Genomic DNA, 25,900 nt, shown 5'->3' on the forward strand with positions numbered 1-25,900 from the left:
TCATTCGTTGTGGCCTATTTCTCATCTCCACACCATCCCTCTAGAGCGATGTGTGTTTTTGTATGCGTTTGTTTCTGGTGCGTCTATCAGTTTCCCACATCTGTTTCTTCGTTCTTTGAATGAGATTCATAGGAGTTCTGCCGTAGGACATGCACTTATTCATCTTATTTTCATTCATAGGATTCTGTTGTTTCTGGGTCTAGATGGTTTTCCTTCCGGTCAGCCTGTTCATGTTGTTGCTCCCATAGGTGCCACCTTTCTTAGGCAGAGGGCTACTCACTTAAGAGTTGCTCCTTTGAGCTTCTAGTTGTGTTTTGTCACGAATTGCCAAAGGGGGAGTTTGTTAGGTTCTAAAGACTTAGGTTTTTATGTATTTAGAACTGTAATGTGTATTGTTGGCAAACCATGATCAAAACAATGTGTTTAGTAGTGATTAGTCTTGCTCAAAGTTGTATCTTTTATGTAAAGTTGGAATCGAGCTAATGCAGAAGTTATTGTGCATTTCGGCCTGGCTCAATCGATCGAAGCTTAGGTTCGATCGATCGAATCTCGGGCAGAATGTGTTTTTCTGCAGATTTCCAACTCAGCCCTAGTTGTTTAAAACGTTTAGGGTTTTCTAATTTGTCCTAAGTATAAAAGGCAAACTCTAGCCACGTTTTAGTGTTGCTCATATTGCTGTTTGTGTAAATCTCTTGTGAGATCTAGAGGAGCTTTCCTTTACACAAACTTAGGGTTTTCAAGGAGGAGATTTTATCTACACCTTGATGATCAACTTGGTTGCTGTCATTGGAACTTAAAGAAACACAAGCGGGTGTGCTTGTATCTGGTGGTGAATCCAAGAAAGAAGGAGTCCGTGGATTCGGAGCTTGCACGTGGTCATGTCAGTAAGTTCTACTGGTGGGTCGCAATAAGAAGTCGAGCGTGGGGGCTTGTAAGTCTTATTGTATGAACTTCTATTCTTTCAAGATAGTGGATTCAAGTTTACCTTGAGGATAGCTAGGTCAAATCCTCCCCAGGTTTTTACTGGTTTGGTTTCCTAGGTGATCATATCATTGTGTTATTTATCTTTCCGCTGTTTTGCATGATATGATTGTTTTGATTGTGATAACCTAGTTTTGTTAAATTGGACTAAGTAACAACTTGGCTAATTACCTAGGTTAATCCAATTGTGTTTTAAGGGGTCTAAAAACTATCAATTTCACATTAGTATTATATTGGTGTGATGCACAATTTAATCAAGAATTTTATGGTAAAAAAAATAATTTTTTTTAAAAATTAAATAATAGAATGGATACAAACCTTGTTGGACCAAGTTTTTAACTAGTTCAATATACTTCAAATACATCACACGAAGTAAGGAGACTATGTCACATTACACTAAATTTCACTAAGGTTGGTGTGTGCCTAAACAAAATGTTAAAGAAATAAGAAATGTCATGTTATAAAAACCCCTTCGCTGCAGCCAAGGGACCATAAATAGCAAACATATGCTCTTCCTTCTCTTACAAAGTTCCTTCATAGCTTCTATCTTCTATGAGCTCTATGGCCAGCATCTTCGCCTTTTTCCTATTTCTCTTCTTTCTTTCATACTTAAGGATATCAAGAAGAGTTCAAAAATCCGATAGTAGAAGGAAAGTTCCACCAGAAGCTAGTAGTGCATGGCCTTTGATTGGCCACTTCCACCTACTAGGAGGGTCACAACCACCCCATATTACCTTGGGTAACATAGCTGACAAATATGGACCAATCTTCACTATCTGGTTAGGTGTGCATCGAACTCTAGTAGTAAGTAGTTAGGAGATAGTTAAAGAACTATTGGGCTACAACTACGCCATGTTTGGGTTTAGCCCTTACGGTCGCTATTGGCGCCAAGTGAGAAAGATGGTCGTGCTGGAAGTCCTCTCAAACCACCGCCTTGAGATGCTCAAATACATTAGAGAGGCTGAGGTAAATGATTCTATTAAAGAGATATTTGAGCTATTGGGCAAGAAAAACATGGTGTTTGTTGAAATGGAAAGATGGTTTGGGTACACAACACTAAATATGGTATCTAGGATTGTGAGGTTGAATTTAATCAACTATCTTATTGGCTTTATTCCGTGTCAAATTTTCTTGTATTTCATCAATTAGTAACCCTGTATTTAGGTGAGATTCTTGTAAGGGTAGTGAGTGAGATAATGTGAAGAAATGCTTAAGAGTGCGCAAGAAAAATAGAGACTTGCAACTGGATCTTGCGGGTGACTTGCGGCTGCAAGCCGCCAGAAGCTTCACACGTGCCAGGCATGCCAGAAGTTGAAGCGTCATGCTAGCTGGAGCACTACAGGACAAAATAGGACAACTGGCCGTTCAGTTATCTCACGGCTGGAACTCGCAACTCAGTCAAGCCGCGAGGCCAGGCTGCGAGCCAGCCCTGTTTTGAAAAACCTGATTTTTCACATTACATTCTCACCCTAGTATAAATACCTCTTATACCCATGAAAGAAAGAGAGCTTCCAGAGAGAATTTTGAGAGAGAAACCCTAAAGAAAAACAAGATTGATTCATCCACAATCTTCACTTAAGAGAGTCTTCAAATTCCTCTACTCTCTTCATCTCCATTGTTAAATCCTTGAGAGGCTTTTTACCAAAACCTTTTCTCACCATATCTATTACTGTGAGAGGTCTGTTTGGTGTTTTGGGAAGCAGTTAGGAAGGAACCAATTTCACATTGGTTAATGCTATGGTCAAGTAGCGGAATCCGGGAATCTAGAAAAGAAATAGGTTCGGCACAACCTCATTGGAGCAAGAAACTTGGAGGGTTTAGGTACACTGGGTAGATTAGGCTTGGAGGGTCTATTGTGTTGGGAAATTTAGACCCCGGTTGATAGAATTAACAAGTTTTAAATCCAAGTTATTAATTAGATTTATTATAAGTAAAACTTGTTAAAACAAATAAACATCAATATCATGTCAAAATCATGCAGCGGAAAAATAAATAAGACAAGATATGATAACCCAGGAAAACCAATGAAACAAACTAGTTTCACAGTAAAAAACCTGGGGGGAAACCTTCCCAAAAAGCAATCCACTATAGTAAAGAGAAGTTTCAGATCTAGTACAAAACCTTTATCCCTAGACTCTACAATCCCCGTAGATGAACTCACAGCAGAAACCTTCTACCATTTCAGAAGCTCTGAACCCTTTAATATATGAACGCTACCCTTTGATGCACGAATCCCAATACGTGACTAACCAATTGCGCGGATCCTAGTACATGACTTAATCACCAACTAGAAGAAGAATGTTGGCTGCAAAGTTCTTCACTTCATCAACAATGAAGATCTAGAAGCACTTGGTTACAAAACCCTAAGACGCAAATACACAGTAGCTTCTTTCAGAGAGAATAAGGCTTCGGTCACCTTTTGCATATGTTCTCCTTATTATTCTCTTATGTGACGGCCAATAAAATAAGCCTTATATAGGTTTAGGGTTGTGAGAAAAGAAACCCTATACAAATACAGAAGTCTGACCCAAAAATCAGATCTGAAAATTCTGATTTCCGTAACCTTGATAGATAGCAGGTGTCGAGCTTTAAACTTTAACAGATACAGCTATCGAGGAGGTGTCGAGCAGGCGTCGAGGGGACAGAAGCTTTCTCAATCGATCCACCAGCTATCGATAGGTGTCGAGTTATCTGTCCGCAGCTATCGAGAGGTGTCGAGCAGTTGCCGAGCTATCTATCAGCAGGTGTCAAGCTATCTGTCCAGCTTTAATGAACAACTTTTCTTCACTTGTTTCTTGGTCCAATCTTCATGGCTTTAATACTAAACTTGAACAACATGTTCCTTGAAGTATTAAACATATCCTAGATCTACCTAATTACAAGTAAAGTGCGTTTTGTCAAAGGATTAGCCAATTACACAAAATATGTCCTTAACATATTGTTGTTCATGTATCCCAACTACATTTTCTAGTAGATTACTTACCGCTTAGAGGGCGGTGGAGAGGTTTTACGTCGAGGGCTTCGGTTTCCTCTTCGATAACACATCGTTGTGTTGTCTTTGTGTTTGCATCTCTCTTCCCTTAATCTTTGCCTTTTATTTTTAGCTATGGATGTGATTTTAATTGGCTTAGATTGTTTACCAATTCTGCTTATAGCTTATGTTCATTTCCGCAAACTTATTGTTTGTCATAAAGCTTGAATTGGTATTTTTGTTATTGGGGGTCTAAACGTTCAAGGGTGTTTTATACACTATTTGAACTTTCAATTGGTATCAGAGCGGGTGCACTTGTTGTGGTTTGATTACCAAAGTGCGATCCTAGACCTCTTTGCTATGGATGCTGCTATGGAAAAGGCCATGTTGAATTGTGGTTTAAGTGTTTGTGATAATGACTCTATGAATATGTTTGAAGGGTGTCCTAACAATGAACTCTTAGAGTTATTAAAAACAAAGAAATATGCTAGGATATTTGTTCACATTCTGAAATATTTTGAAAATAAGAATCACATCTTACACAATAGCATATATGAATCTAAATCTTTGATTAAGAAGTACAAAAGAAAAAATAGAATATTGTGTGAGAAGGTTGATAATCTGAAAAAGAAATGTCAATCTAACAGAAGCATGGAAATTGAAGATAAAATTCTGTTTGAAGGTCAAGAATGTTTGTCTCATGCAAGCTTATTTGTGCATATCTCATTGAAGGTATTTAATTCATGCTTATGGTATCTTGATAACGGGTGTTCTCGTCATATGACAAGAGATAAATCACTGTTTAAGACACTCAAAGAGAAGGTTGGTGACTATGTGACTTTTGGTGATGGAAGTCATGCTCAAGTTCTCGGCAAAGGAACTATTGAGATACCTGGATTATCTCTATTGAAAGATGTCTTATACATCAAAGGGCTGAAGGCAAATCTTTTGAGCATTACTCAAATATGTGATGAGGATTTCCTTATCCAATTCTCAAAGAAGGGATGCATAATCATCAATGAAGAAGGGATTCAAGTCTTGGAGGGAAATAGGACTACAGATAATTGCTATGGAGTAGTTCCTACGACACTCATTTCGTGTAGAAGTTCTCGTGTTGACAAGTTAGAACTTTGGCATCACAGATTTGGGCATGCAAATTTCAAACAAGTAGCTAAAGTATCTAAACTTGAAGTAGTTGAGGGACTTCCAAAGTTTGGAAAGGTGAAGAAGACTATTTGTGGTGCATGCCAAATGGGAAAGCAAACAAAGGCAAGCCATCACAAGGTGAATGTAATTGCTACTTCACGATGTTTAGAGCTTCTTCATGTTGATCTAATGGGGCCTACAAGAACTGAAAGTCTAGGAGGAAAGAGGTACATCATGGTCATTGTTGATGATTTCTCAAGATACACTTGGGTTAAATTTCTTAGAGAAAAATCAGAAGCATGTGAAAAGTTGGAAATCCTTTGCAAGAAACTACAAAACAAGAAAGGGGTTCCTATTCTTAAGATAAGAAGTGATCATGGGAAGGAATTTGAGAATGCAAGATTTGAGTCATTTTGTGAAAAGAATGGAATCAAAAGGGAATTTTCAGCCCCCAAAACTCCTCAACAAAATGGAGTGGTAGAGAGAAAGAATCGGGTGATTCAAGAAATGGCAAGAGTTATGCTACTAAACAAGTAAATACCTCAAAAGTTTTAGGGAGAAGCCATGAACACCTCTTGTCACATTGGCAATAGAATATTCTTCTGAGTGGGAACAAAGAAGACCACCTATGAGATTTGGAATGGAAAGAAGCCCAGAGTAAAGTACTTCCGAGTGTTTGGAAGCAAGTGTTATATTCTAAATGATCGGAAGAACCTTGGGAAATTTGATGCAAAAAGTGATGAAGGTATTTTCCTTGGGTACTCTACTACTAGCCGGGTGTATAGGGTTTTCAACAAGAGAATTGAGACAGTAATAGAGTCCATTAATGTCAAAATTGATGATGCCTTAACAAAGGTAGAGATGATTGATGATGGAGAAGGGTTGAGCACTAAAGAACCCAATGTTGAGGTCGAAGCTCTTGATATAGAAGTTAAAGGATCTACACCGGAAGAAGAATCAACTCCTATAAACCCAAGAATGGAAACAAGATCAATGTCTAGAACATCAAGTCCTCTCACTCCTCCAGAAGTTCATCCTCCCATTTCACGGAATGATGAAGTCTCCACATCAAAGAAGCCATCATCAAGAGTTATTAAGAACCATCCGGATAGCAACATTATAGGGTCTTTAGATGAAGGTCTTCGCCTCAGAAAAGGAAACATCCTTTTGGCCAATCATGTAACATACTGTAAGGTTGAATTTATTCAACCATCTAATTGGCTTTATTCCGTGCCAAATTTGCTTGTAATTCAGCATTTAGTAACCCTGTATTTAGGTGGGATTGTTGTAAGGGTAGTGAGTGAGATAGTGTGAAGATTGCTCAAGAGTGTGCAAGAAAACAGAGTGTCGCGGCTGGGACTCGCGACTGGTCTCGCGGCTTCAACCCGCCAGAAGATGCACACGTGCCAAGCATGCTGGAAGATGAACAGTCATGCTAGCTGGAGCACTACAGGACAAAACAGGACAACTGGCCATACGGTTAACTCGCGACTGGAACTCGCGACTTAGTCAAGCCGCGAGGTCAAGCCGCGAGCCACCCCTGTTTTGGAAAAACCTGACGTTTCGCATTCCACTCCTCTCCAGTATAAATACCCTTTTAACCCACGTTTGAAAGAGAGCTTCCAGAGAGAATTTTGAGAGAGAAACCCTAAAGAAAAACCAGATTGTTTCACCCACAATCTCTACCTTAGAGTCTCATCAAAATCCCTCACTCTCTTCCTCTCCATTGTCAAATCCTTGAGAGGCCATTATACCAAACCTGGTTCTCACCATTATCATCTCTGTGAGACAGACGTTTGGAGTTCTGGGAAGCAGTTAGGAAGGAGCCAATATTCATTGGTTGATGCTACGGAGTAGTAGCGGAATCCGGAAAGCTAGAAAAGAAAAAGGTTCGGCGCAACCTCGTTGGAGCAAGAAGCTTGGAGGGCTTAGGTGCATTGGGTAGATTAGGCTTGGAGGGTCTATTGCTGTCCTTGTATCCCAACTGTATTTTCTAGTGGATTGATTACCGCTTGGAGGGCGGCGGAGAGGTTTTTCGCCGAGGTCTTCGGTTTCCTCTTCGATAACATATCTGGTGTTATCGCTGTGTTTGCATCTTCCTTCCTCTCTATCTCTGCCTTTACATTATCTGCTGTGGTTTATTTTGTTGTGGCTTAGATAGTTGTTTAATCAATACCATGTTATAACATATGTTAAGTTTCCGCACACTATTGTTTAACATATTGCGTGTGTTGATTAAATTGGTTTTTGGGGGTCTAAACGTTCAAAAGTGTTTTTGTACACGTTTTTGAACTTTCAATTGGTATCAGAGCGGGTACACATCTGTTTGGTTTTATTACCATTGTGTGATCCTTGACTCCCTTTCTTTTTGAGATGGATAGGTCTCAATCCCTTAATGCACCTCCATATTTTGATGGAAGTAACTATGCATTTTGGAAGGTTCGTATGAGAGCTTTTTTATGCTCTATTGATGAATCCGTGTGGGATGCTGTTGAGATAGGTTGGACCAAACCTGAGGCAGCCAAATCCACATGGGATAAGGCAGCTCTTGCTGCATCTAATGCTAACAGTAAAGCACTAAATGCTATCTTCTGTGGTGTGTCTCCAGATGAATTTCACAGGATTTCTCACATTACCATTGCCAAAGTTGCATGGGAGATTCTGGAAACAACTTATGAAGGCACGAAGAAGGTGAAAGATACCAAGTTACAAATGCTGACCACTCGGTTTGAGGAACTCAAGATGAGTGAGGATGAGTCTTTCGACTCGTTCTATGGGAAGTTAAATGAAGTGGTTGTCAGTAAGTTTAACTTGGGGGAGAAGATGGAGGACTCTAAGATTGTAAGGAAGATCCTTCGATCATTGCCGGAAAGCTTCCGTGCCAAAGTAACAGCCATTGAAGAGAGCAAGGATCTTGACGACATCAAGGTGCAGGAGCTGGTTGGTTCTCTACAGACCTATGAAATGTCGCTGCCAAATCAACGGAAGGGTAAATCCATTGCTCTAAAGACCGTTAATGAGAAGGTGGAAGATCAAGGCTCGTCAGGAGAAGATATGGTTGACAAGGATGTAGCCTATCTTGTTAAAAATTTCAAGAAGTTTTTGAAATTCAAAAACAATGGAAAATTTGATGATAAGAGAAATTTCCAAAATTCTGGAAGGGAGAAGAGGGATTTCAAGAGGAAAGATGGAAAAGAATCCCAATCCACACAAGGTGTTACTTGTTTTGAATGCAACGGGCATGGACACTTCAAGAGGGAATGCCCTAATTATTTGAAATCAAAAGGCAAGGTGTATGCCACGACCTTGAGTGATTCAGACTCATCCGACTCAGAATCTGAAGAGAGCTGTGATGGAGAAGGGAACTATTCAGCCTTCATGACTATTGCTCATGTTGAGTCTTCGGATGAATTGAATTTGCTTGTTCAAGACCTTGGAGAACATAGTGAGGATGACTCACTAGGAATTGTTGAAGAATCGGAAGTTGAAGAAGAAGAAAGCACAGCTACCCTTCAAGAAAATTACAACTCACTTTTGGAGAAATCTGGTGAATACACAAGGGTGGCCAAGGCTGCTGTGAGAAAGATGAAGAAGGCTGAGGAGGACTACAAAAGTCTCCTAATCCGGTATAGGGAGGCCAAATGCGAGATTGAAACTCTTAATGGTGAGCTGTCCGAAGCCTACACTAAAGTGAGATTTCTTGAAAGTGAGGTTGTTCAAGCAAATGCAAAAATAGAGAGGGTCACCACCAAGAAGCTTGACGATGTTATATCTTCTCAAAAGAGCTTCTCAGACAAATCCGGACTGGGATATAGCGGAGGAAGTAGTTCAACTGGAAATGTCACCAAAGAAGTGAAGTTTGTCAAAGCCAAAGATCCAGTTGCAGCTGATCCTATTGGTGTGAAGCTTGAGGTGGAGGAGAAGAAGAATGTGGTGGACCAACGGATGCTGAATCATCGTAATCAGTATGTGGGCAGGTCTGAGTCTCGTGCCAAGTCACGTCCTCGACCACAAAGAGGTCCTAGAGGAATGTATGTGTGCCATTATTGCGGACTTCAAGGGCACACTCGACCGAATTGCCAAAAGCTGAGAGCAAAGAACAGTGCTACTCCTCAAAGGTCAGGAGGACCAAGAATTGATAGGAGAACTTGGGCAGGGGATCAACCTAGAGAGCAAAATGGAGATCCCGGAATGATGGACGTGATGAAGATGATTGGTGCTTTCACCAACTGCTTGGAAAGCTTCTCACGAAGGTTTGAAAGCCCTAACTCCCGTACCCAATCCTTTAAGGAAATCACCCCAAACGCAAGTGACGTGTGGGTAAAAAGGGGTACTCATGCATAAGCATTACAACATGTCCATGCATTAATACTTCCTATGCTTTGTGACTATGTTTGTCTGGTATGCTTGCTGTTTTTGTTTGATTTTGGTTGTTTGTTTGTGAATATTTCTTAATTGTGTTTTATCAATCTTTTTGTTTCTTGAGTCAAAAATCCAAAAATCACATAAAGAATTTGAAAATCAAAACTCTTGATTGACTTTGTTGAGTTTTTGTCTTAAAACTCGTTTTGCCTTGTACCTTTGTGCTAATGGCTTTGTGCATTGTCGAGCATTGCTTGTTTTTCATGCACTCATATCACTTTGGGAAAAATCTTGAAATCTATGTGATTGTTGTAAATAGATCTTCAAACTTGTCATGAATGATTAGTGAATGGTTATGTTGATCTTGAAACTTGCATAGACTTGTGTCTATATCTCTTCCCACTTCTTATATTTTTTTTGCTACAAAGAGCTCACTAAATGTAAATCTCCAAATGAAAAGAGATATTGAGCTGCAAAAGCCTGTCGCACATTCTAGTATTTGACTAGGAAAAAGGGTAAGCGACTTTATATTAAAAGTGAAATTTCTTTCAAAAAAGGCCAAAGGCCTATTCTTCAAAGAAAAATGTTGTCTATCCCTCTCACAATGAGAGATGATTGCCTCAAAAGATCAAATGTTATGGCTGTTAGTGGAGTCAAATGAAAGGCTCCAAGTTATGTTATCAAGTTGTGTGGGAAGTCATATATTCATATTTCTATAATTGAGATTGGTCACATGATCTAGTGCTAATTGTGTATGCCTTGGTTGAATTGATCATTGAAGCTTCTCATTAGACAAAGGACTATTTCATTGTTGATATCCACACACAACACACAAGTTTATGTTTGATAAATGCCATATTCATTTGTGTGATTGTACTTGATAAAATGTGTTTTCACATACTCAATCTTTGTTAATTCAAGCACAAAAAGATTTTTGAGTGTTTTAGGTGTTTTTGGAAAGTGTTTTGCTGAAAAAAATCTGAAAAATTTCAAAAATACAGTTTTGCCCTGTTTTGGCGGCTCAGTCGCGGGTGTGTCAAGTCGCGAGCCTCAGTCGCATCTTCGCTGGTCAATTTTGGCGACTTGTTCGCGAGTGGAAGGTCCAGTCGCGAGATTCACTCAGAGATTTTCGCGGCTCAGCTCGCGACTCACTCGCGGGTAGACCTTCCAGTCGCGAAAAACACTTAGACAAATTTTTCAAAATTTTCCTCTTGAGTGCTTTGGCGGCTTGATCTGGCGACTGTGTGGCGACTTGAACCAGTCGCGAAAATCGCGTGTTTTGCAGAAACAGGAGCAGTTTTTTAAACTTTTTCAGTTTTTCCCTCGAATTTTTGTAACTGTTCATCTTCTCTCTAAACACTCTCCCTCCCAAACACTCCGTGCTCCCTTTTCCAATCTCTTGTGTTGCATCCTTACAGCCCAAAATCGTCGAGTTCCAGGTATGGGTTTTCTGATTTTCACTCTTTTCTACTTGATTTTGTGCTTTTACCCTTGATTTTTCGCATTTGATTGTGTTTTTGACATGGGTTTGTGGTTCGGTCTCTGCTCTTTGTTCTTGCTTAGCTTGTGGATTCTGTTGTTATAGGTTGTGTTTATGATAGTCATTGTCCTATTGCTCTTGTGCTTAGCTAAGTTTTCCTTTCATATTCAATCTGAACTTTGAGCTGTTGAGATGTTACTATTGGTTCTGTTGAGGTTGTGAGTTTTTCCTTTGCAAGATGTGCATGTCTTTGTTTGATAATCTGTGGGAAGACCATGTTAGGTTCTATATATTATTTGTTTGTCATATCTTTTTTTTTTGCCTCAATGTCCTTCATCTGCCTTCAGGATGGCTTCACCATGTTGTTCATGTGTTTCCTATCCTAGGATTAGTTTATCTATATGGTTGAACTAAATTGCTTGCTGGTTAAATGTTTGAAGTTCACATTGTTTGATTGATATCTTTCTCTGTTAAATACATGGTACTAACTGGTTGTGCACATATATTGTTATATGTTGTTGTGGCCTTTTCTGATTGTTCACAGATGGCCCCTTCACCCCAGAAGAAGAAATCTACTGCGAAGAAAGCTGACAAAAGACTTAAGATGGATCCTAGATTGTTTAGGTCAGTTCATCATTTTGAGAGATACAAGGATAACTTCTTGAATGCAGGAATCATTCAAGAGAGATTTGTGGATTTGGATGATTTAAGGCAAACTTTTATTCCCAGTTGTTTTGAAGGAAGAGGATGGGACAAACTTTTAAGTGATTTTCCTTTGGTGTGTGAACCTCTGATTAGAGAATTTTATTCAAATGCTGTGATAAAGGAGAATGAGTTAAATTGCTGGGTTCGAGGGAAAGAATTCATCTTGGATGCACATGTCATAGATGATGTACTAGGGCTTGAGGGTTTGGATGATGAGGAGTTTGTCAATTTCAAGGATAGGAGTGTCTCTATTGAAACAGTTCAACAGAGAATAGGTGGGCAGAGAGAAGGGAAGTGTTTGAATACCACTGCCTTTCCAGTGGACATGAGGGTTCTAACCATAATCATGATGTTTAACCTTTATCCTATTAGGAAGTTGACCACAATCAATTGTGCTAGAGCAATTTTTCTGATGGATCTCAAAGAGAAGAACTTCATAGATATAAGTTCCCACATCTTTGACATCATTGTGGATGAGACAAGAACAACATCTAGACCAAAACTGATCTTTCCTAGTCTCCTAATGAGAATTTTTCGAAGGAAGGGTGTTCAAATTCCTCAAGACATCAGTCACATGTCTACACCCTCTGCAATCAACAAACTTACCTGCAAAAGGATCAGTGTTAGGCTTCCAGGAGAAGAAGATGAAGGTGATGAAGGAGAGGAAGTCCCAATGGAGACTGATGCAGAGACAGCAGGGCATGCATCCACCTCAACACCAAGGAGGAGTGGCAAGAGGTCCAGAGCTTCAACTTCTGCAGATGCACCTCCAGATGCTTTCCAGATCATTCTGGAAAGGCTTGATGGGATCAGGGCAGTCCAGACTGAGCATTCTGACAGAATGAGAGCCATGCAAGACCAGATTGATGTCTTGGCTGCTACACTTGACAGCTTCACAACTCAGCATGACCAGTGACCCTTTGGCCATTCCATGTCAAAAAGGGGGAGAGAGTTCATTGATAATTGAAGCAGAAAAGCAGCTCTTGAGGGGGAGTAATTTGTTGAGGGGGAGTAATTAGTGTTTTTATATTTTTTTGTTTGTTTGTTTTTAATACACTGGGATTTGGTGTATAAACTGTTTCTAACTCTTTTCATATATTCTTGGATAAAACTTTTATATATGTTTGATGATGTTATTCAGGTTCTTGTTGTATTTGTACCCATATGCTTTTGTAAGCTTTGAGGGTTTATGTTTTATGCATAGCTTTGTAGGCCTTGTGGTATGTACCATGCTTAAGTGCAGCCTTTATGCTATGTGAAATCAGTATTTTAAATCCAAATGTTCTGCATTGTGGTTTATGTACTGTCACTCTTGTGCCCTTGTAGGATTGTTCCTAGATGCATATGCCCTGTGTGCTATGCATTGGTTGAGTGTTGTACATACAAGTGTCTTGCCTTGTGCTTGTTAACTTGTATGTCCTTGTGTTCATTCCAAGTGTGAATGAACACTGTGATCACTACCTTGTGGTGTTCACCTGGTTGATCAAGCCATGGTTTGTTTATTAACTTCATCTTATGCTTGATCTCATATTGCCTGTTTCATATGCATTTATAATTTTCTGCTTACAATGATCATGGTGTATTGTTGTGTTTCAGGAGTTTTTGTTCATATGATTCAAGTGCTTCACAGCTTCTAGAATTAGGTGTGAGTGAGTTTTGATCAACTGTTCCCAACTCACATGTTAAGTCTAGAGTCTGTTTTAGGGTTTTGTCACGGAATAGCCAAAGGGGGAGATTGTAAGGTTGAATTTATTCAACCATCTAATTGGCTTTATTCCGTGCCAAATTTGCTTGTAATTCAGCATTTAGTAACCCTGTATTTAGGTGGGATTGTTGTAAGGGTAGTGAGTGAGATAGTGTGAAGATTGCTCAAGAGTGTGCAAGAAAACAGAGTGTCGCGGCTGGGACTCGCGACTGGTCTCGCGGCTTCAACCCGCCAGAAGATGCACACGTGCCAAGCATGCTGGAAGATGAACAGTCATGCTAGCTGGAGCACTACAGGACAAAACAGGACAACTGGCCATACGGTTAACTCGCGACTGGAACTCGCGACTTAGTCAAGCCGCGAGGTCAAGCCGCGAGCCACCCCTGTTTTGGAAAAACCTGACGTTTCGCATTCCACTCCTCTCCAGTATAAATACCCTTTTAACCCACGTTTGAAAGAGAGCTTCCAGAGAGAATTTTGAGAGAGAAACCCTAAAGAAAAACCAGATTGTTTCACCCACAATCTCTACCTTAGAGTCTCATCAAAATCCCTCACTCTCTTCCTCTCCATTGTCAAATCCTTGAGAGGCCATTATACCAAACCTGGTTCTCACCATTATCATCTCTGTGAGACAGACGTTTGGAGTTCTGGGAAGCAGTTAGGAAGGAGCCAATATTCATTGGTTGATGCTACGGAGTAGTAGCGGAATCCGGAAAGCTAGAAAAGAAAAAGGTTCGGCGCAACCTCGTTGGAGCAAGAAGCTTGGAGGGCTTAGGTGCATTGGGTAGATTAGGCTTGGAGGGTCTATTGCTGTCCTTGTATCCCAACTGTATTTTCTAGTGGATTGATTACCGCTTGGAGGGCGGCGGAGAGGTTTTTCGCCGAGGTCTTCGGTTTCCTCTTCGATAACATATCTGGTGTTATCGCTGTGTTTGCATCTTCCTTCCTCTCTATCTCTGCCTTTACATTATCTGCTGTGGTTTATTTTGTTGTGGCTTAGATAGTTGTTTAATCAATACCATGTTATAACATATGTTAAGTTTCCGCACACTATTGTTTAACATATTGCGTGTGTTGATTAAATTGGTTTTTGGGGGTCTAAACGTTCAAAAGTGTTTTTGTACACGTTTTTGAACTTTCACATACCATTGCTATCTTGCTCAATTGGAGCCAAAAAGGGTAGAAGAAGCTCTCCAAGATGAGAATTAGGTTGAGTCAATGCATGAAGAGCTGAATCAATTTGTGAGAAATGATGTGTGGGAACTTGCTCCAAGGCCTGAAAATGTTCATGTCATTGGCACTAAATGGATATTCGAAAACAAGACTGATGAAGATGGAGAGATAATACAGAATAAATCTCGGTTAGTAGCTCAAGGATATACTCAAGTAGAAGGAGTAAACTTTGATGAATCCTTCGCTCCTGTGGCAAGACTTGAGTCTATTCGAATTCTTATGTCCATTGCATGCACTATGAACTTCAAACTCTATCAAATGGATGTAAAATATGCATTTCTAAATGGATACCTGAATGAAGAAGTGTTTGTTGAACAATCCAAAGGTTTTGAGGATCCTCACTTTCCTGATCATGTGTTGAGATTGAAGAAAGCCCTTTATGGCTTAAAACAAGCTCCTAGAGCTTGGTATGTGAAAGTTCAAAAACGTGTACCAATACACTTTTGAACGTTTAGACCCCCAAAAATTAACTTAACCAACACAAGCAATATGTTAAACAACAAGTGTGCGGAAACTTAACATATGCTATAATGTGAAATAGGATAAAAACTATCTAAGCCATAACATAATAAAATCACAGCAGATAATATAAAGGCAGAGATAGAGAGGAAGGAAGATGCAAACACAAAGATAACACCCGATGTGTTATCGAAGAGGAAACCGAAGACCTCGGCGAAAAACCTCTCCGCCGCCCTCCAAGCGGTAATCAATCCACTAGAAAATACAGTTGGGATACAAGGACAGCAATAGACCCTCCAAGCCTAATCTACCCAGTGCACCTAAGCCCTCCAAGCTTCTTGCTCCAACGAGGTTGCGCCGAACCTTTTTCTTTTCTAGCTTTCCGGATTCCGCTACTACACCGTAGCATCAACCAATGAAGATTGGCTCCTTCCTAACTGCTTCCCAGAACTCCAAACGATTGTCTCACAGAGATGATAATGGTGAGAACCAGGTTTGGTATAATGCCTCTCAAGGTTTTGACAATGGAGAGGAAGAGAGTGAGGGATTTTGATGAGACTCTAAGGTAGGGATTGTGTGTGAAACAATCTTGTTTTTCTTTAGGGTTTCTTTCTCAAAATTCTCTCTGGAAGCTCTCTTTCAATCGTGGGTTAAAGGGGTATTTATACTAGAGTGGAGAGGAATGTGAAACGTCAGGTTTTTCCAAAACAGGGGTGGCTCGCGGCTTGACCTCGCGGCTTGACCAAGTCGCGAGATCCAGTCGCGAGTTAACCGTATGGCCAGTTGTCCTGTTTTTTCCTGTAGTGCTCCAGCTAGCATGACTGTTCATCTTCCAGCATGCTTGGCACGTGTGCAGCTTCTGGCGGCTTGCAGCCGCGAGTCCACCCGCGAGTCCCAGCCGCGACACTCTGTTTTCTTGCACACTCTTGAGCAAACTTCACTCTATCTCACTCACTACCCTTACAACAAACCCACCTAAATACAGGGTTACTAAATGCTGAATTACAAGCAAATTTGGCACGGAATAAAGCCAATTAGATGGTTGAATAAATTCAACCTTACAGTATGATCGGCTTACACATTACCTCCTGAATAGAGGATTCAAAAGGGGATATGGCGATCAGACTTTGTTTGTCAAGAATGATAAAGATTACCTCCTTGTGGCTCAAGTATATGTTGATGACATAGTGTTTGGGGCTGCCATTGATGATCGGGCTATAGAATTCTCTGAGGAGATGAAGAAAGAATTTGAGATGAGTATGGTGGGGGAGCTCATATTTTTCTTGGGCCTTCAAGCTAAACAAAAGAAGGAAAGCATATTCGTTTCACAAGAAAAGTATGCTAGAAACATTGTCAAGAAGTTTGGACTAGACTCCAAAAAACATGCCTCCACTCCCATGAGCTCGTCTACTGAACTGAATGTTGATTCTTCCAGGGTGGAAGTGAGTCCCACCTTGTATAGGAGTATCATTGAGAGTCTACTCTATCTTACAGCTAGTAGACTGGATATTGCGTTCAGCGTTGGTGTTTGTGCTAGATATCAAGCTGCTCCAAAGGAATCACACTTGATTGCGGTAAAGCGAATTATACAATATATCAATGGAACTCCAGATTATGGTTTGTGGTATTCAAAAGACTCAAATGCTTGCCTTGCCGGGTATTCAGTTGCAGACTAGGCTGGTAGTGTGGACGATCGGAAGAGTACTTTAGGAGGCTACTTCTACCTTGGTAACAATCTTGTCTCGTGGATGAGCAAGAAACAAAATTCTGTGTCTCTCTCTACATGTGTGTCTTCTGTGATAATACCAGTGCCATCAATCTTTCTAAGAACCCGGTCCAGCATTCAAAATCTAAACACATAGAGATACGTTACCATTTCATTCGAGATTTGGTGGAAGAAAGAGTTGTGTGTCTTGAATTCAAACACACAGACAATCAAAAGGCGGACATCTTCACCAAGCCTCTCGATGGTCCACGGTTTGAATCCCTCCGTAAGACCATTGGTGTTGGTACAATTCCTTGAATCTCTTGTGTGATGTGTGCTTCACCTATTTATATTGTGTTATTTTGTTTGTTGGGGCACGCACTACTTTGTTGGCTATCTGTATAGCATGATTTTGTTGATTGTTAATTGCTTTGTCTACTTTTGTTGTTTTTACATTGTTGCTTTTGATCAATCTTTTTCTTCTTTTGTGTCAAAAATCCAAAAACCACATAAAAAGTAGAAAATCAAAAAGTTTGATTGACATTGTTGAGTTTTGTCTCAAAACTTGTTTTGCCTTGTACCTTTGTGCTAATGGCTTTGTGCATTTATGAGCGTAGCTTGTTCCTTTGCACTCTTATCACTGTGGAAGAAATCTTGAAATCTATGTGACTGTTGTAAATAGATCTTCAAACTTGTCATGAATGATTAGTGAATGGTTATGTTGATCTTGAGACATGCATAGACTTGTGCCTATATATCTTCCCACTCTTTATTTTTTTTTTGCTAAAAAGAGCTCACCAAATATAAATCTCCAAATGTAAAGAGATATTGAGCTGCAAAAGCCTGTCGCACATACTAGTATTCGACTAGGAAAAAGGGAAAGCGACCAAAAATAAAGTGTATGATTTTTCAAAAAGCCAAAGGCTATCTCATCAAGGTGAAATATCAAATATCATTCTCACAATAAGAGGTGATTGTTTGAAAATGATCAAAAAGATCAAATGTTATGATTGAAAGTGGAGCCAAATATAAAGCTCCAAGTTATGTAATCAAGTCTTGTGGGAGGTCATATATGTATACTTCTATAATTGAGATGGGTCACATGATCTAGTGCTAATTGTGTATGCCTTGGTTGAATTGATCATTGAAGCTTCACATTAGACGAAGGACTATCTCATTGTTCATATCCATACACAACACACAAGTTTATGTTCAATGAATGTCATATTCATTTGTGTGATTGTACTTGATAAAATGTGTTTTCACATGCTCAATCTTTGTTGATTCAAACACAAAAAGATTTTTGAGTATTTTAGTTGTTTTTGGAAAGTATTTTGTTCTTACAAAAACTGAAAAATTTCAAAAAACAGTGTTGCCTTGTTTTGGTGACTTAGTCACGGGTCAGACAAGTCGCATGCCACAATCGTGAGCTTGCGGGTCGGTTTTGGCGACTTGTTCATGAGTGGAAGGTCCAGTCGCGAGGGGTACACAGAGATTTTCGCGGCTCAGCTCGCGACTCCCTCACAAGTGAGACTTCTAGTCGCGAAAAACACTTAGCAAATTTTTCAAAACTTTTGCCTTGAAGTGTTTTGGTGGGTGAAATTGGCGACTGTCTGGTGACTTACCTCAGTCGCAAAAATTGCATCGTTTGTAAAAAAAAACTCTTTTTCAACACAGTTCACAAAAAGGGTCTTAATTTTTTTTCTTGCATCCTGTGGCTGTTCATTTTCTGGTCTCACTTTCAATATTTCAACACCACCGTGGTCAACTCCAAAATCTTCCACTATTTTGTCACCATTTTCTCAATTTTCAGGGAAAGGTATGGGTTTTGTCCTCTACTCATTATTTTTCACAGTTATTGCCCTTTCCTCATAGATTTTGTGCTCTCTATGATATTTGTATATCTCTTGACTGTATTTGGGTATCTGATTGTCTGGTGTCTTCATTGTGTGTTTTTCGGTGGTTATATACTGATCTACTTTATATTGTGACAACATTGGGTCATTAATGTCGCACGAACACTCATTGTCATTTTTCTGGACATTCCCATCTAGTTTTTAGGGTTTTCCTCATTATCCATATTTTGAAACTAACCCGTTGCTAATAATGTCTTTTGGATTGTGTTTTTTTTTTTCCTCTATTACATGATGCAAACTGGAAATGTCTCCATTCAAGAAAGCAGCTGTGAAAGGAGGTAGTCCCAAAGGAAAGGAGCCTATCATTGATGTTGATGACTACTCACCTAAAACAAAAAGGACTCGTTCCCCATCAGGAGTGTTCGATCCCAACAAGTTTAGATCCTATGCTGCCTTTTAGACTCATGAGAATTATTTCCAAAATGCTACACCATTACTGGAAAGACCTGTTGATCAATCGTCACTTCATGACACTGACATTCCAAAATGGTTTGCCCACAAGGATTGGAATTACCTTCTCTCCAATCTAGATGAAGCTTATAAGAATTTGGTAAAAGAATTTTATGCCAATACAATTGTGGAAGGCAAAGAACTTAAGTGTTGGGTTAGGAGAAAAAGTTTTTCAGTCTCTCCTATATATTTGGCAGAGATCCTTCACATCAACCGGCCAATGCTTAAAAACTCATCGGTTTATGATGATCTATGTCCAGATGAGGAACTACTTAGGGATGATCTTGGACAAGACTTGGAATTCTCATCCAATGGAAACTTAGTCAGCGTTTCCTCTCTTCCTCCGAAACTGAGAGTGCTTACAATAGTGATGTTTCACAACTTGTACCCCTTATCCAGCACTGGGTATATGAACCTCGGACGTGCCTTGTTTCTTCATGACCTAATCTCTGATGTGGAGATTGACATCTGTGCTCATATCTTTCATGTTCTCCGCAAAACGGTTCTATGAACTGAGTCACGAATATGTGTTTCTTTTTGCTGTCTCATTTCTAGGATTTTGAAGCTTAAAGGAATTCACCTAACAGCAGATGAATCTCCCTGCACAAAACCGAGTCCAATCAACATGCGTACATTCAACGCAAGCATTGGTCATAGTCAGAAGAGGCTCAAACCGGAAACTTCCACATCTCACAGTGGTTTTAGCACATTCTCCCTTAACGAAAAACTCAACAACATTGTGACATCTGTCCACGAGTTGAGTACCAAGATGTTTGGACTCACATCTATTTTACACCATCACAACACTTGGTGGGCTATGAAGTTTACCTCCCTACAAATTCAATTGGATCAGATTCAGAGGAAGCTAGAAGAGGATATGTAGTTATTCCATGACAAAAATGGGGAGATGATGTCATAAGGGGAATACAATGAAAGGGGGAGTGATAGCTTGATCAAAAGGGGAGAAAACCATCTAAGGGGGAGTTTTCAACAAGCAGTTTAAATATTTTACTTTAAGTTGTTATTTAGCTTTTTATGTTTGTACCCATATTGCTTTTGTAAGCTTTTAGGGTTTGTTTTCATATTTATAGGCTTTATGGTTTGTACCATGCTTTATACAGCCTTTATGCTTTGTTAAATCAATACTTCTAACTAAATGTCATGCATTTTCCTCTTAAGTACTGTCACTCTAGTGCTCTTGTAGGATTGTTCCTAAATGCATTTACTTAGTGTATTATGCATTGGTTGAGTGTTGGGCATGCAAGTAATTTGCATTGATCTTATTAGCTTGTATGTCCAAGTGTTCATTCCAAGTGTGAATAAGTATTGTGGTTACTACCTTGTAGTGATTGCTTGTTTGATCAAGCCATGATTTGTTTTTTAACTCCATCTTTGCTTGATCACATCATACCTGCTTCATATGCATTTGATGTTTTTTTGCATACAATGATCATGGTGTATTGTTGTGTTTCAGGAGATTCATGTTCATATGATTCAAGAGCTTCACAGTTTCTAGAGTTAGGTGTGAGTGAGTTATGTTCAACTGTTCCCAACTCACATGTTAAGTCTAGAGTCTATTTTAGGGTTTTGTCATGGAATAGCCAAAGGGGGAGATTGTAAGGTTGAATTTAATCAACCATCTTGTTGGCTTTATTCCATGCCAAATTTGCTTGTATTTCAGCAATTAGTAACCCAGTATTTAGGTGGGATTCTTGTAAGGTTAGTGAGTGAGATAGTGTGAAGAAATGATTAAGAGTGCGCAAGAAAAATAGAGACTCGCGACTGGATCTCGCGAGTGACTCGCGGCTGCAAGCCGCCAGAAGCTACACACGTGCTAGGCATGCCAAAAGTTGAAGCGTCATGCTAGCTGGAGTACTACAGGACAAAATAGGACAACTGGCCGTTTAGTTATCTTGCGGCTGGAACTCGCGACTCAGTCAAGCAGCGAGGCCAAGCCGCGAGCCAGCCTTGTTTTGAAAAACCTAACTCTTCACATTCTATTCTCACCCCAGTAAAAACCCCTTATACCCATGAAAGAAAGAGAACTTTGAGAAAATTTTTTTTGAGAGAAACCTTAAAGAAAAACAAGATTGATTCATCTACAATCTTCACTTAAGAGACTCTTCAAATTCCTCTACTCTCTTCCTCTCCATTGTTAAATCCTTGAGAGGCTTTTTACCAAAACCTTTTCTCACCATATCCATTACTATGAGAGGGGTGTTTGGTGTTTTGGGAAGCAGTAGAAAGGAACCAATTTCACATTGGTTGATGCTATGGTCAAGTAGCGGAATCCGGGAAGCTAGAAAAGAAATAGGTTCGGCGCAACCTCGTTGGAGCAAGAAGCTTGGAGGGCTTAGGTACACTGGGTAGATTAGGCTTGGAGGGTCTGTTGCTGTTCATGTATCCCAACTACATTTTCTAGTAGATTACTTACCGCTTGGAGGGCGGCGGTGAGGTTTTACGCCGAGGGCTTCGGTTTCCTCTTCGATAACACATTGTTGTGTTGTCCTTGTGTTTGCATCTCTCTTCCCTTAATCTTTACCTTTTATTTTCTACTATGGATGTGATTTTAATTGGCTTAGATTGTTTACCAATTCTGCTTATAGCTTATGTTCATTTTCCGCACACTTATTGTTTGTTATAAAGCTTGAATTGGTATTTTTGTTATTGGGGGTCTAAACGTTCAAGGGTGTTTTATACACTATTTGAACTTTCAAGGATGGTTGTAGGGAAGCGATTTGGTAAGGCTAAAACCAAGTATGAGAATGAAGGAAATGATCAATGTCGAAAGGGGTTGAGGGAGTTTTTTGATTTGACTGGGACATTTGCGGTGTCAGATGCACTACCTTATCTAAGGTGGTTGGACATGGGAGGGCATGAGAAAGCTATGAAGAAGACAGCCAAAGAATTGGATCAAATGGTTGGAGAATGGCTAGAAGAACATAAGCAGAGAAAATTGTTTGGTGGGATGAAGGAACACCATGATTTCATGGATGTTTTGTTGTCCACTGTTACTGACGAGGATGAAATTTCCAGTTATGGTGCGGATACAATCATCAAAGCTACATGCCTGGTAAGGGTTTCTTTTCTCTCATTTTTTTTTGCCCCCCTTTTTTTTTATCATAACCATATTAATTCCGTATAAATTATACACCACTAGAAACCTTGATAAATATTGGATAAGTTACTGTTCATGACACACTCATTAATTAGTGTATATCGTTAAAACAGATATTACGTATTCATATGTTACGTGTCGGTGTATATAAAAAATTGTGGACAATGGGTATATATATATATATTAATGATTGTGTGAACAATCTCTAACATCAGATATGCACTGACAATCTCAAAAAAGAAAAAAGAAAAAAAAGGATATGCACTGACAAATGTAGTTTTTTATTTTTTTAATTTTATTTTTAATTTTTTATTTGGTAAAGTATTAACTACTTTGAATCAAAGGAGTTGATACTATACCGTATCGACCAGTATGGACAGTATTTTCTGTTCCTCCAACTTTAGTGGTACGAAAACACTTTTGTTTCGTTCTAGTTTAAATACTAGACCATATTGAGTCATTTCCTTTATTCCGGAGAAAATATCGGATTCCGGCCGATAAATATGTACCGAACCCAAAAAAAACAAAAGTTACAAAATCTGATTTAAATCTAAAAACTAAAAAGTACTCTCTCTCCTCCCACAGTAACTTATTGTTGCTCACGTTGACGTTGCTACCATCATTTCGCCTTCATGTTCCCAATTATATTTCCTCTTTGTTTTGTGTGTCTTCTGCCTAACCCACGTGAAAGTCAGTTTCAAACTTTCATTTTCAAATTTTAACTATTTAGTACCATATGTAAGAGCATCTCCAGCAGATTCTCCAAATTTTTGTACTGTTTTGGAGAATGAACAGTGATTTTTATCTTTTAGTTACCCACTTTTTCAAATACATTTTCCAAAAGAGATTCTCTATCTCTTTTAAATATTATTTCTTCATTCATTCTTTATTCTTTTTTTTGTCATCATTTATTCTTTCTATATTCATTCCCAACAATTATATTTTTCAATGAAAAGTGTCATATTCACAACATTTTTCGCAATACTTTCACAAGAATCATATCAAAATCTTATGTGAAAAGTTGTTACGAGTTCTAATTTGAACCTATCGCTGAACTTATTTTTTTACTCACCAATATTAGCTAATTACTTAAAATTTATTGTGAAAATATTGTGGTAGTATTTCTAAATGGTCATTTCTTATTCTTTTCATTTCTTTCATCCATACGTTTCCATTTTTTTTTTTTTTTGGTCTCTTGTTTTTTCTCCACCACACACGTATACCCATATATCTCCTTCCTCTCCTTTTTTTATCTCTACTTTCCACTTGATTCTAGAACCTCCCTCTCTCTTTCTCCTCTTCTTTTGTGCTTACCTTTTTCTTTTTATTTTCTTTCCTCTTTGGCTCACTTCACACACGCAGCCGACCATGATCTTTTGACTTCTCCTCGATGTTTCCATTTTTGTTTTTTATTTTCTTTCTTCTTCATCTCACTTCACTCACACACACAACCGACAGAGAGATTGGCCTTCGTCTATCTTTCTTTTCTTTTCTTTTTTTCTTTTTCTTTTTTTTTTCTTCCTTCTCTTCTTGTTTTGATTCACTTTGTTGTTACAATGGAGCTTAGATAGGCTTTCATGTTCTTGATCTATTGTTTTTATTTTGATTTTAGATTTCTTGTTCTAATTAAATTTGTCTTTTTCCCTATTCTTGAACTATTATTGTGTTTGTGTTTTGATTGTGTTATCGTTTGAGAGAGAGATAGATGAACAAAGAAGAGAGGAGGAAAGAGAAATAATTTTTTTTTTTTTATTTAGACGGGTATTTTTTTTAAGATAAAATAATGGTTTGGAGTTGCTACAGTGTTCTCTAGATTAAGAGAACTACTGTAGCAACTTCAAAAAAATTTGGAAAAGTTTTGTGTTTAGACCGGCTATTGAAGTGTGAACAGTAAGCTTTTTTGGAGAAAAAAATAGAGATAGAGCATCTATTGGAGATGCTCTAAGTGCCATGATGTCATTGATATGCCATTGGTCCAAAAGAAAATAATCTATGCTATTATTTTGACTATTATTTTTAGTACTAGTATTAGGGTTTGTTTGAATACCACTTATTTTACTGAAACTGAAAATTTGTCACTGAAAGTATTGTAGATAAAGATAAAAGTTAGTTGAAATAGTACAGTGAGACTCATAAATAGTACCAAAAAGTGCAATGAGACCCATGAATAGTAACAAAAATAAGCTGAATAGTAAAATAATTTATAATTTTCATCCAAATCCAAACGCACACTTAATGAACGTTTGGATACAGCTGAAATGATTTTTCAACTGCATCCAACGTCTGTCAGTTGGTCCTGTGCACTGTTTACAAGACCCACAAACCTCTTTTTTCAACAAAACTTTCGTTAAAAATAGGTCTCACGGCACTATTCATACATTTAATAATTATTTTGCTATAGTGTTTTCAGTTTTCAACAATAAGTGGTATTCAAACAGATCCTTAGTATTCAGATTCTTTAAAAAAAGTATATTAATTAGCGATAATTCCTAAATGGTGAGCAAGTATTAATTGTTACTGAAATATTTCATTTTTTTTAGCAAACTGAAATGGCTTCCAGTACAGTATTAACTCCCTTACTTTGAATACTTATCCAAAATATCCTATGAGATGGCCAAGAGGTCACACATATGTAACGTCCAGAGATTTGAAAGAAACAATCAAATTTTGGATTTGTCTTTCTTTTTCTTTAGCTATTTGATAAATGATCGATGAGTCCATTCAAAATCTTTGGTCCAAGATCAACATTTCAAATAAATCATTCACCAAAGCGCTCAAGAAGACAAAATTGTCGAAGGTTAGGACGACATTTTGGATCCTTAAAAAATAAAATTGAACAATTGATTCCCTCTTGTCGTTGTGGATGTGGAGTTAGGATCACGTTTTGAAACTTTTGAATTATTATTTTTAGTAATTGTTATTACTGCGTAATTCGGTTGAGTTATATTTTAACTTTAGGGCATCAACGTAGAAAAATTTGGGTTCCCTTTACTTCTGTAGGCTATTTATTAATTCCCTACAATCCAATTATATTACTTCTGCAGGGCCTTATCTTAGCGGCCACAGACACCACAACAATATCATTGATCTGGGCTCTCTCTTTACTTCTTAATAACCGTGAAACTCTAAAAAAAGCTCAACAAGAATTAGATATCCAAGTTGGTAGAGAAAGGCAAGTGAAGGAATCAGATGTGAAAATTTTGGAGTATCTCCAAGCCATCCTCAATGAAACAATGCGTTTATACCCTGCTGCACCACTCTTAGTGCCACATGAGTCTTTGGAAGACTGTACCTTTGGCTGGCTATAACATCCCATCAGGTACACGACTCCTTGTTAATGTTCCAAAACTCCATCATGACCCAAGTGTGTGGGTGGATTTGACTGAATTTCGACCTGAAAGATTCCTTACAACTCACAAGGATGTTGACGTTAAGGGCCAACATTTTGAGTTGATACCGTTTGGCAGCGGTAGAAGAATGTGCCCTGGGATTTCATTTGCTCTGCAAGTTACACAACTCATATTAGCTACCTTGTTGCATGCTTTCGAAATTGGGACTCCATCTGATGAACCTGTGGACATGACTGAGAAAGTTGGACTTACCAACCTAAAAGCCACCCCATTGGAAGTCAACCTTACTCCTCGTCTTGCGGCTCAAGCATATGCATAA

At 38.8% G+C, this 25,900-nt stretch overlaps 1 protein-coding gene and 1 pseudogene across 1 annotated transcript; both read left to right on the forward strand.

Annotated features, from left to right (window-relative positions):
• Positions 1 to 1,533: 1,533 nt before the first annotated feature.
• Positions 1,534 to 25,900, forward strand: LOC126712134 (cytochrome P450 CYP82D47-like; annotated as a pseudogene).
• On the forward strand, positions 10,794 to 12,676 carry LOC126712135 (uncharacterized). Its single transcript, XM_050411347.1, has 2 exons — positions 10,794 to 10,899; positions 11,485 to 12,676. Exon 2 carries the CDS (start codon positions 11,485 to 11,487, stop codon positions 12,559 to 12,561), a length of 1,077 nt encoding a protein of 358 aa, XP_050267304.1. The 5' UTR covers positions 10,794 to 10,899; the 3' UTR covers positions 12,562 to 12,676.

The sequence above is a fragment of the Quercus robur genome, chromosome 2 (assembly GCF_932294415.1).
Source record: "Quercus robur chromosome 2, dhQueRobu3.1, whole genome shotgun sequence".
Classification (NCBI taxonomy): Eukaryota; Viridiplantae; Streptophyta; class Magnoliopsida; order Fagales; family Fagaceae; genus Quercus; species Quercus robur.